This window comes from Gossypium hirsutum, chromosome A08 (assembly GCF_007990345.1).
Source record: "Gossypium hirsutum isolate 1008001.06 chromosome A08, Gossypium_hirsutum_v2.1, whole genome shotgun sequence".
NCBI lineage: Eukaryota > Viridiplantae > Streptophyta > Magnoliopsida > Malvales > Malvaceae > Gossypium > Gossypium hirsutum.
In genome coordinates this window covers 114,593,133-114,605,697 of record NC_053431.1, presented here as the reverse complement: position 1 = coordinate 114,605,697, position 12,565 = coordinate 114,593,133, and the positions used below count along the sequence as shown (strand labels likewise).

Sequence of the window (12,565 nt, the reverse complement as noted above, 5' to 3'; positions counted from 1 at the left end):
ACCCTTTAGGCAAGTCTGCTTTAGTTGATAAAATTTGTAAGAATTGTCCTTTGATGACTCAGGGTTACTGTTTTCTGGCTGACCTAATAGTTCAACCATTTGATGAGTTTGACATGATTCTGGGTATGGACTGACTGACTATGCATGATGCAGTTGTGAATTGTAAACGAAAGATTATCGAATTAAATGTCAGAATGGTAAAATTCTTCAGATTGAGTCTGATAATTCGAGTGAGTTATCAACTGTGATATCATCTATGTTAGCTCAGAAATGTATGAAAGATGGGCTATGATGCATATCTTGCATACGTACTAGATACAAAGGTGTCTGAATCAAAATTGATTTGAGATCGGGTTATTATTAGTTGCGAGTTAAAGACTCAGATGTACCTAAGACTACGTACAGAACGAGGTACAGACACTATGAATTCCTTGTTATGCCTTTCGGATTAACTAATGCTCTTGCAATTTTTATAGACTTGATGAACTAGATATTCAGACCGTATTCAGATAAATTTGTTTTTGTATTCATTGACGACATTCTGATCTATTCGTGAGATGAATCTAAACATACTGAGCACTTGAGAGTTGTGTTACAAACTCTACGTGATAAAAAATTATTTGCAAAGTTTAACAAATGTGAGTTTTGGATTCGAGAGGTTGGATTTCTGGGGCATATTGTTTCAGCTGAAGGTATTAGAGTTGACTCGAGTAAGATTTCTACTATTGTTGATTGGAAACCTCCGAGAAATGTGTCTGAAGTCCGTAGTTTTCTGGGTTTAGCGAACTATTACCAAAGATTCATGAAAGGATTTTCAATGATTGCAACACTGATGACACGACTGCTTCAAAAAGATGTGAAATTTAATTGGTTAGAAAAATGTTAGTAGAGTTTCGAACAATTGAGAGTACTGTTAACTGAAGCACCAGTTTTGGCTCAACCTAAATAGGGGAAAGAGTTTGCGATTTATAGTGATGCTTCATTAAATGGTCTGGGATGTGTTCTGATGCAAGAAGGAAAAGTTATAGCTTATGCTTCCCGACAATTGAAACCGCATGAAAAGAACTATCAGACGCACGACTTAGATTTGGTTGCAATTGTGTTCGCGTTGAAAATTTGGCGACATTACTTATACGGTGAAAAATGTCATATGTATACGGATCACAAAAGCTTAAAATATCTAATGTCATAGAAAGACTTAAATCTACGACAACAAAGATGGCTCGATTATTGAAAGATTATGAATTTGTGATTGATTATCACCCGAGAAAAGCTAATGTTGTTACTAATGCCCTAAGTCGAAAATCTTTGTTTGCATTAAGAGCAATGAATACACAGTTGATGATTTGTGATGATGGGTCTATTTTAGCTGAATTAAAAGCTAAACTGACATTTCTTCAACAAATCTGTGAAGCTTAGAAAGATGACCGTGAATTGCAAGTTAAACGAACTCAATGTGAGACTATCCCTAATTTAGAGTTTTAGATTGGAACCAATGATTGTTTAAGGTTCTAGAATAGAATTTGCATGCCGAGAAATTCAGAACTCATTCAGAAGATTTTGCATGAAGCGTACAATAGTTGCTTATCTGTTCATTCAGGGAGTACCAAAATGTACAACGATTTGAAACAGTTTTACTAGTGGCAATGCATGAAACGAAATATCTCAGAGTTTGTTTCTAAATGTTTGATTTGTCAACAAGTCAAAGCTGAACATCAAGTACCATCTGGTGTACTGCAGCTTGTGATGATTCGTGAGTGGAAATGGGATAGAGTTACGTTGGACTTTGTATCGGGATTGCCCCTAACTCCGAAAAAGAAAGATGATATCTAGGTTGTCGTTAATCGCCTAACGAAATTTGCTCATTATATACCGGTACATACAAATTTCTCACTTGATAAACTAGCTGAATTGTACATTTCTAAAATTGTTCGATTGTACGGGGTGCCACTATCTATTATTTCTAATAGAGATCCGAGATTTACGTCGCGATTCTAGAAGAAACTGCAAAAAGCTTTGGGAATAAAGTTGAATTTCAGTACAGATTTTTATCCTCAGACTAACGGTCAGACCGAGAGAGTTATTCAGATTTCGAAGACATGTTGCAATGTTGTATTTTTGTGTTTGAAGGTAGTTGAGAAAAATACTTACCGTTGATTGAATTTGTGTATAATAACAATTTTTAGACGAGTATAAAGATGGCACCGTACGAAGTTTTATATGGTCGCAAATGTCGAACTCCACTATACTGGATTGAACTAAGTGAGAAAAAGATTCACGGGGTTGAATTGATCAGAGAAACTGAAGAAAAAGTGAAAATGATTCGCGATAATTTAAAAGCAGCTTCAGATTGACAGAAATCATATGCATATTTGAAAAGTAAATAAATTGAGTTTCAAATCGGGGACCAAGTGTTTCTAAAGGTGTCATCGTAGAAAAATATTCTTTGATTTGGCCGTAAAGAAAAGTTGAGTCTGCGATTTATCGGACCGTATGATATTGTTGAAAGAATAAGGCCTGTAGCGTATCGACTAGTTTTACCGTCAGAACTTGAAAAGATTCATAATGTCTTTTACGCTTTTATGTTATGTCGATATAGATTCGATCCATCACATATGATTTCTCAGTAGATGTTGAGATACAGACTGATTTGATGTATAGCGAAGAACTAATTAGGATTTTAGCTCGCAAAATCAAAGAATTGGGAAATAAACGCATAGCTCTAGTGAAGGTTCTTTGACATAAACACAGGATCAAGGAAGCTACGTGGGAACCCAAGGAAGCTATGAGAAAATAGTACCCTAACTTTTTCACTGGAAAGTTTTTCAGGGACGAAAATTCTTAAGGGGGAAGAGTTGTAACAGCCCATTTTTGGTTAAATCGAAACAGTAGTTTCGGGACTACAAATTCGAAGACAAAATCATTATTTTATTATTATTATTTTGTTTACAGTATGATATTATGTTTGTGTGAAAATTTTGTTAAGAAATTTTATCGTTTAATTAGTTAATTTAAGAAAAATGACTAAATCACGTAAAATGCAAAAGTGTTGTTCTTTTAGCTAAAGGTGTCTAATAGTTATAGAAAAACAAGATATCATCTTGTTTCTTCTTCATCTAACTGAAATTAGGAATTAAAACACCATTAAAAGAGCTTCAAAGGTTCATCCATAAATCTTTAAGCATGTAAGTCTATTTTTGCTCGGGTTTTAATGATTTCTACGTTTTTGAGATCGTTGCTTCGTATTCTAGCTAGCCCGTACCCTAGATTTCAAAATTGTTAAAGATTTAACATGTTGCCATTGTTGAATACTTGAGTAATTTGATGTTGATGATAGACTATGAAGGTTTATTGTTAGATTTACTAGTTTTGTAAAGTGATTTTTGACAAAAATGTCAAAAAGGGATTAAATTGTGAAAATGTAAAATTATATGGGTAAAAGTGTAAATAAATAAAAGATATGGGCTGCTAGGGACTCCATTAAAATTTGGTCAAGCATGAGTTGGTGATTAATTGCATGAATTTGCAATTTTATGTGATAGGGACTAACTTGTAAAAGTGTGAAACATTAGGGGCAAATGTGTAAATTTTCCAAAATATGAAGTAAGGGTTAAATTGAATAGATTGGATACTGAATGTGCTAATTTTGAAATATATATAGATCAAGATAAGTAAGGATTGAATCTAGAGGAAAGGTTGACGATTAGCCGATATTTGTAATCCGAGCGATACGAGGTAAGTTTGTATAATTAGAATCAAACTTTTAAATGCTTGTAATTATTGAAATGAAAGTATGTAATTGAGTAACTGGTATATTCAAAATTCGAATGCTTTATTGATATAGTTTGATGGTTACTGAGTTCCCCTTTGAACCATAAGAATTCGTAGGATATGAGTGACATGTCACTAGGGTTACCGTTTAGGTCGAGATCCTGCATGTGCTGTGGACTCACTGCAGCTCGTATAAGCTTACTGATATATTAGCTCCTAAGAGCTTACTGTTCTCAGCTCGTCAAAGCTTACTGTTTTCAGCTCAATAGAGCTTACTGTTCATCAACTCAGAAGGAGCTTACCGATCATAGCTCGAAAGAGCAAATACGATGATGAATTGATGGATTACCGATTAATACACTTAGTATGTATCACCCGTGTATCTATCGATATTCTAATAGGTTCAACGGGCATAATTTTGCTAATGATTACATGAATAAATTCCTGGTTATATAAATGAATTGTCGATTATGTGAATGAGAATGAATTGTTACATATGTTATACATGTTACATGAAATTGGTATGATATAATACATTGATGTATGAAATTGAGATAAAGGTTGATTATATGTACTTATAAGACTAACATTTTTATGAATGCTTGTGTATAGGCATTTGGCAAGTGAATTTGATATACTTTGTTTAATTATTTGATTATGTTTAAATGGTAAGTTAAATTTTGAATTATACGGGCTTACTAAGCTATAAAGCTTACTTTGTTTCCTTTCCGTGTTTTATAGAGGTTCAATAGCTTGCTCAATTCTGATTAAGTCCGAGTTATGCATCACACTATCTATTTGCCAATTGATATATTTGAACTTATGGATATATGTAAATATGACATGTATAGGCTAGTTATAAAGATGATAGTTATAGTTACTTAAGATGGTAATTTTGGTATATATTTTGATATATGATAAAGCCATATGATTTGGCTTAACTTGGTATAATGTTTTGGTTGTGTATAAGTATTCAAACATGGTATGTTTTGGCAAGTAGTAGATGGAGTAAAAATATGCAATGTTGTCTTGATATGTGATAGGTATATGAATAGTTGGCCTTGTGACCCAAGTCAATATATACCCCATGTTTTTACACGGCTGGCGACACGGGCGTGTCTAGTGGCCGTGTGAGACACATGGCCTGCCCACACGGTTGTGTGTCCTCTGTTTTGAGAAAAATTTTCAAGGTTTCGTGAAAGTTTTATAAGTTATCGGTTTAGTCCCAAACCACTACTAAAGTATGTTTAAGGCTTCGTAGGCTATTATAAGGGACAAATTGATTGAGATTGAATGATGATTGTATGAATTGATTGAATGAATGAGATAAGTACAGTTATATGTGTTATAAGTCCGGTAATGCTCTGTAACCTTATTCCGGCGTTGAATACGGGTGAGAGGTGTTACAGGTATGTTGGTGACTATCCCGACATGGAGTTCAACATCAACATCTATGCAGGGGTGTAGTATGCGAGAGACATCGGTGGAGCAAAATATGTACCTACGGGAACAAAAGAATTGGCCACATGCAGTGATGGTCCGTAGTGCAGTGGTGCTTGTGAAGAAAACATAAGGTTAGTTAATTGAATGGGAATACCTGGAGGGAAGTGACTCAAATATTACGTAGCCATAGGTGGCGCATCTTCTGTTGGAGCAGATCACGAACCAATCATGTGATCGCGTCCCCTCCTAGTATGCTGTGGTGGTCGACATGACCTTTCGCCCAAATTTGCTGACCCCTCTCCTATGATGATAGTAAATATGACTTACTGATGGCTCTAAGCTATGCCAAGTAATCATCAACTACCGCCGTGTCCATTAACAAAAATTGTTTGCAAACAGGTATAGATTGCATCCTACAATCCCATGTCTCGATGTGCTCCTCGTGCCACACCGACCAGTCGGTGTTGTCCTTCCCCCGTATGTCCACCTTGTACAGTTCCTTCAGGTCTTGCTATGGCGGCGAAATTCGTTGCCTCTACCCGAACTGCCTCAACACTCGATTTTATTTTTTACATTTTCATTGTCCCATACACTATCAACGACACCTTCGTATCTCACATATGTCGATTACCCAACACTTCTAGCGGGATGAAGTATATAACATTGGTGTCGGCGTATAACATCCATTCAAACTGATAAGCAAAATTATAAATATTATTATTTATGAATTTTTTTATGAATCATTGCGTCATTAATATATGTTCGAAAGAACAGGTAATTAACATCGGCTTCCAACCGTTGATCTAAACATAGCCTAAAATCTTTTAAAACCTCAGTAATCCCACGTAGCTCTGCCCATGGTTCCACCTGTACAACCGATATGCTAGTCGAAACGTATAATAATAAAATTTATTGTATAAACTATATATTTTTTAATAAATGATGTTTACCTCGTCGCCAACGGGAATATATATGAGTCGGTTATCTTGGGACTTAAAAAAATAGTCACCACCGGACCCACAACTACAGTAAGAACAGACAACCACCGATTGATGCCGCACTCAGTAGGATGGCTCAACACATCTCCCAGTATAACATGGACAATACAGAAGATCCTCAACTTAGTTTCTCGCAGTCATTGATGTCCACTAAATGTAATAGCCACTTTGTGTGCAACAAATTTTGAGATTTGTCGGACATTAAAATGTCCCGATTAACCTCTTGATGTATGCTCAGGCGCATTGTTGTACCACCCCATTTGTTTGGTCTTTAGGGAGCTCGTTGAAGTTATCCTTTAACCAGTTTATTAATATCCGAGCACCTTCAAACTTGTCTGGGACCTTCCCCAACAATGATTGATAGAGGGTCACTTTGTTCGAAATGATCCAAAATTCCGTGATGACTGACTCATAATTGTCAGACCGAGTTGTAGTGCTATGCCTTCGAGTGTGATTATACACTCGTTGCACGGAAGGTGGAAAGTATGTGTCTCAGGCCCCTATTTTTCACCAACACGCTCATTAGTTGCAAATCAAGTTTGCAGCCCACGACATGTGAGACGCATGTAAGAATCCAGCTGCTTGTAAGAGGTCACAAAATTTAAGAATCACAGGTTTTTCTATATTATGGATGAAGCCCTTCAAAACACGATCATCTGCTTATTTACACAATTTTTTTAACATTATTGAAATTAACAAAATTTAAATTTCGGTCTTACCATTACTAATTGGGTGGCGAAAATATGTTTGTCGTTGAAGGGGATTGGGGAGACAGCTATTCGTGAGTAATTGATTTAAAAGAAAAAAATGAAATAATTAAAACAAAAAATATTTTAAAATAAAAATGTCAAAAATTATAAAAAGAGACTTGAGAGACTTGAGAGGGTTTGAGAGAATTGAGAGAGTTAAGAGAAGGATAAAAATGAAAAAAAAATATGAGAGGTATTTATATAGTAAAAAAAAGTTACCATTGGTTAAGGTTTTAATCTTTTTTTTTATTGTTAGCAGCAACGTTTAAAAAATTGTTAAGATCTAACCGTTAAGTAAAAAATGCATCTAATTGAATGGACTTTTCAACAAAATCGGTCTATATCCCTAATTAAATTTAAGGCTAGCGTAAAACCTAAATTTAAAAATAAAAAGGCCGAAAAAATGCTGTTTAGAATATATTCTCGCTTTAAAAAAGAAAAAGAAAAAGAAAATTAAAAACAGTGAGTAAATCTATTTAAAAAAGAAAAGAAAAAGGTTGTTAGATTAGAGATTGTGACAGGATCATAAAGGACACCTAGCCTGGCCTAAAAGAAATGTAAAGACAAAACGTTGTCCAATGTCTTTGTCTGTCTGGCTCAAAGAGAAGGCACGTGTATAAATCTAATCACATCGTTGAAACAAAGGGGACATCATGCACGGCAACCCATATCAACGGCCGCCATCCTTTATCATCTATTAACCACGAAAAATGAAGGAATTTATTCCCTTTTTTTTGGTCCTAATTAATTGTAGTTTTGAAAATTTTATTGTTTGACCACACCTCCTTTATACTTTTCTTACAATCAACTGAACTAGATTGAGACACCTTGATTTTTCTTACCCACCATATAAACTTCATTAGCTGACACAACTAGATTTTAGAATAAATGGAGGAGTTTTTATTTTATTTTATTTTTTTAAAGATTTGATTCCACTGGAGAAAAATTTCCATAAAATTATTAAGGTTAAATCCATAATTTTCAAACAATAAAAGCACCCTTGTTTTTGTTCAAAAGAAAATGAAATTGGTTTAGCAGTTGCCAAAAAATTGTTGATAGCAATAATTTCATGCATACAAAGTTGCAATATGAACACCTACTTATCAGTGACTAAAATGGATGACTTTTCATTTTATAAATATAATTCCATTCCTCGTTTTCACATGGTGAACAGCAAATGGGATTTGTCCATAACAATCTTCTTCAACTTCTGCCATTTTATCCTCAACACCACCAAGATTCTTAGAATCAAATCTCCTTTTACACATATTCAATACGCAACTCAAACCAAATTGCAATGAACTTGGTACCAATATATATAGATAAAAATATATAACAAGCCAAATCAACAATGTTTGCAATTCCTTCAGCACAAGTGAGCTTGGAATGATGCATAACTTCAACTACTTGACAGATGTAAGTCTAAAGCGCTCTTCCAGGTAGTCCGATGCTTTTATGGGTGGGAATCTGCATGTAACCATCAAAACGTATCAACTCTGTCACTGATCATAAACATATACCCAATTCATGTTGCTCTGATTTAATAGTTTTCTTTAAGTATTCATATTTGGACATTGCTATGGGGATATAACCATTCAAGGACCTTCCGGTTGTGGGAAAAAGAACATAGAAAAAATCAAAACATACCAGTCTTGAGCAATATAGCAGGAAATATAAAAGAGCAAGAGAAGGTAGGTCTGACTCTTCTTTCTGTTGTAGTTTAACAGAACACCAGTTGAATCGATGTTCTATTTGATAGGTTGTTTTAACTTTAATCAAATCATAAAAATAGAAATCACCGGTTGAATCAATACCTTGGCGGGCAAGCCTCACTGCAACAGCTTTCCAAACATTCCACGATACAGTCTTTACCAGGATCCATGAAGAATGCCACCTGAAATGTTTGCAAAATAATTATAGAATAGAAAGTCCCCCCTCTTCAATTGAAGAGGTATAGAATAAACAATGTGCAATGACTGGTGAATACATTTCAATCTTTTGCACCCTCATCAAATAATCAGATTATGAACAGATAATATCATTCAACATGAAGATTTCGAAATCAAAAGGACATTCAACAAACTGTTCCTATTTCCTAACATAGTTGAACTTTCCAAAAAAATGGAACTGTTCTGCATAAACAGCAAAAGGGTGAATCATTACGGAGTAACGTTCTTGTCTAGGTGGCAGCACTCTATGCAGTGTTGACCTGCAAATGCATGACACAGTATTAGAGATACAAAGAAGCTGACATTATTGTTTTACAAGCCCTCCAAGAAAAGCATCGAAAGCTTTGCGATAACAAACAACCTGAACAAACAATTGGTCCACCTCTCCATCATGTCCCCAATGTTAACAATGAATGCCCTACAGGTTCACATCCAATTTAGGTACTTTTGTTTTAATGATGATATGTACAATCTGCCATCACTAATACTCACCCACTTATGCTTGGCACATCCTCCCAAACCTGTGGTTGTTTGGATTTCTCCCTGCAAATCTGCTTTCAGAAAGGTGAAACTGATGTTGGGTCGAGATAAAAAATTTGAGGTTCGCATGTTTTTAACAAGGAACATACCTGAAGCCCCGGAACACCATCCGTCATCAGAAGAGTGATCATTCCATAATCTGAATGAGCAGAAGCACCATATATTTCTTCACTTGAAGAGTCCGAGTCCCCTAACATCAAAATTAAGAGGCACATCATCTTTTCTATCTATATATTTCTTCACTCCAATGGAAAGCTTTAGATACAAGTGCTCCATAAAAACTTCATATCAATCAAAGATTTCAACAAATATAAAGAAGCCAAGTAGTGTTACCATACCTGAGCCTGGATAATGTAATAAACGAATAACTCCTACTTGTTCATTAAGGGCACCCACTTTCCAGAAGAAGTCTTCATCTAATTTAAGGGACAGGGCAATTAAGGAGAGTAATTTAGTCCCAGCAGACCTAAGGAAGCAAATGTAGCACCACTTAAACCTTTCACAGGTGGCTGACTGTCATTGTATAGTTTTCCAAGCAAGATAGAGTTGAATTCAGAACTTCAAAGTAAGTTATGAACTGGGATGACAAAGGAATCTAGAAAAAGGTTGAGTATATCTATAAATTTATAATAGAAACTCTTTGCAGAAACCATAAATACCAATATGTGAACTAATAGCAGGGACTCACAGCACTTTTTGATGATAAGTCTCCATTGCGCTTCTCCAAGATGGTAGATCTTCTGCAATTTCCAAGACAAAACAACATCTTGAGTATAACTCAATTAAACTTCTTATATGAAGAAACTACTACAAGATGTTTTGTATAATAAGATAATCATACATACCTTCTAAAGGCCATTGATTGAGGCCATCAGCTAGTGGACCAAGATAGAAAGTTTCTTTAGAGTCACCTGTTGTTCAAGCAATCGAAAGTGATCAATCTGACCTCAAATGATCTTTACAGTAAACCAGAAAGGAATTAGGAAAGAAAAATTTCGCTACTGAAATGGGTGTATTGGAAAATCTTGAATAAACCCTCTAGCATCTCAAATCAAAGTCGTTGATAAATAGTCATTGAACATGCAACTTAGGAAGAATGTTAAACATTAAAAAAAGGAAAAGGAAAAGGGAAGTTTAAATAATTAAAATAGATAGAAATACCTTTGGTAGTTAAAGTAGTATCAAGTTTTTCAGCATAAAGTGCTGTATAACCTCTGTGATTCTTGATAGCTAACTTCATCTTCTCTTCAATTGGGAATGAAAAGAAGTTGCTACTCTGCTCAAAAACTTTCTTAACCAATTCTTCATCGACCCCATGATTCACGAGGTAAAAGAAACCGTGGTCAATGCATGCCTGCTAAAAACCCATAAGTTTAAAAACTTTTTTTTCTTTTGGAAAGAGTTACAAATTGCATGGAAAAGAGATTGCTTTGGTTCTAAAACCAGTGTCTTTATATTACAATCAATAGACCCGAACTGAAACTGCCTAAAGATTGAATATTGGCAAAGTAAAAGGGTAAAGAAGAAATAAAAAGACGAACCTTACGGATAGAGTTGGCGGTGGAGAAGCGATCTGGTGATGCCAAGTCAATGATCGGAAGTTGAAGGGCGTTAGACATTTTTCTTTGTTTCGTGGTTTCTGCTGTTCACTTCGCTTTGAAATTCAATCCTGTACCCCAATTTGGTCCATTTTTATTCTTATTTTTTTATTTTTTAAATATAACTGTTAAATCAATTGAAAAATGACAATTTTTTTTATATGTATTATGTCAAAACATTAATATCGCATTCATAGTTTTTAGATTTTGATACGTAATCAATCTGATTACATTATGAATTTTTAATCTATTTATTTCGGATTTAATTAAATAAATTATTAAAAAATTATAAAAATTATAAAAATTTAAAAAATATTAAAAATAAAAAAATCAGTCGAATTACTAGTTGAATCAATTTAACAGTAAATTAATAAATTCAGTGAATCAGCAAGTCAGACTTTTTTTATGAATTAATACTTTAAATGACTCCAAATTTGATTAGTTAAGCTAATCTAGTTCTTCAAGCTCCCATTCTTTTCTTTTTTTTTTCTTCTCTTATCGATTCAAATTATAATCACTCACTAATGGTTCACTAAAATTTTAATGTACTTTTTATACACTTTTTAAAAATAAATCGTAAAATTGGACAACTCGAATAAATCTACTTCTATTTGTTCCCACCCCAAAATTTGCAGGGCCTCACCCCAAAAATAAAAAATTATTCATTAAAGTCCTTTAGAAAATTTAAATTAGTAAAAGTAAAATTATACTCTACCCCTTTAAAAAGTATAAAAATTTAATTTAATCCTTTAAAAAATAATAAATATATAAATTGTTAAAAGTTAAAATTTAATTTTAGTCCCGACTAAAAAAATTCTCTGACTTCACCCGTAATCAACACCATCACTTTTAATCTAATCATTATTTCAACATGCATCGTTTGTAATCTCATTAGTATTCCACTTCACATAACTTATTTTGTTTACTTTACAATTTGATCATTATTTCTATTACTTTAATATACTAATTTGATTTCATGCATAATATTTACACAAACATATTTAATCCAACTATTTAACATACTCTGTACCGAAAATAAAATAAAATCAAGTAAAATTCTTAAACTACTTACCTTGTATCTTTAATCTTATCACTTTCGTCCCTTTAAATTTTAATTTTTTACTTCTAAAATAGTATTCTAACTCTCTAATATTTTTAGAGATTGTTACAGGATCATAAAGGACACCTAGCCTGGCCTAAAAGAAATGTAAACACAAAACGTTGTCCAATGTCTTTGTCTGTCTGGCTCAAAGAGAAGGCACGTGTACAAATCTAATCACATCGTTGAAACAAAGGGGCCATCATGCACGGCAACCCATATCAACGGCCGCCATCCTTTATCATCTGTTAACCACGAAAAATGAAGGAATTTAATTCCTTTTTTTGGTCCTAATTAATTGTAGTTTTGAAAATTTTATTGTTTGCCACACCTCCTTTATACTTTTCTTACAATCAACTGAACTAGATTGAGACACCTTGATTTTTCTTACCTACCATATAAACTTAATTAGCTGACA

General features: G+C 34.0%; 1 protein-coding gene across 7 annotated transcripts; it reads right to left on the bottom strand.

The window, feature by feature from the left end:
• Positions 1-8,068: 8,068 nt before the first annotated feature.
• Positions 8,069-11,259, bottom strand: LOC107934057 (2-oxoglutarate-Fe(II) type oxidoreductase hxnY). 7 transcript variants are annotated; one of them, XM_016866403.2, is made up of 11 exons: positions 10,992-11,259; positions 10,612-10,804; positions 10,296-10,361; positions 10,139-10,190; positions 9,789-9,916; positions 9,540-9,640; positions 9,403-9,464; positions 9,272-9,328; positions 9,125-9,170; positions 8,776-8,855; positions 8,069-8,428 (listed from the first exon to the last, which is right to left on the bottom strand). In XM_016866403.2, exons 1-11 carry the CDS (start codon positions 11,067-11,069, stop codon positions 8,365-8,367), a joined length of 927 nt encoding a protein of 308 aa, XP_016721892.2. In that variant the 5' UTR covers positions 11,070-11,259; the 3' UTR covers positions 8,069-8,364. The 7 variants fall into 7 exon arrangements, with proteins under 7 accessions (XP_016721892.2, XP_016721895.2, XP_016721890.2 ...); XM_016866406.2 differs by having other exon boundaries at positions 9,403-9,461; positions 10,992-11,178; XM_016866401.2 differs by having other exon boundaries at positions 10,612-10,807; positions 10,992-11,150.
• Between the last annotated feature and the right edge of the window lie 1,306 nt (positions 11,260-12,565).

Bases quoted from the DNA above. Each gene is read 5' to 3' on its own strand.
- LOC107934057 (XM_016866401.2), bottom strand. From the start codon at position 11,069: ATGTCTAACGCCCTTCAACTTCCGATCATTGACTTGGCATCACCAGAT. The intron at 9,171-9,271 runs GTTGTTTGTTAT...ATGCATTTGCAG, and splicing joins TGGACCAATTGTTTGTTCAG to GTCAACACTGCATAGAGTGC. The intron at 8,429-8,775 runs GTATTGATTCAA...GGTTACATGCAG, and splicing joins AGTGAGGCTTGCCCGCCAAG to ATTCCCACCCATAAAAGCAT.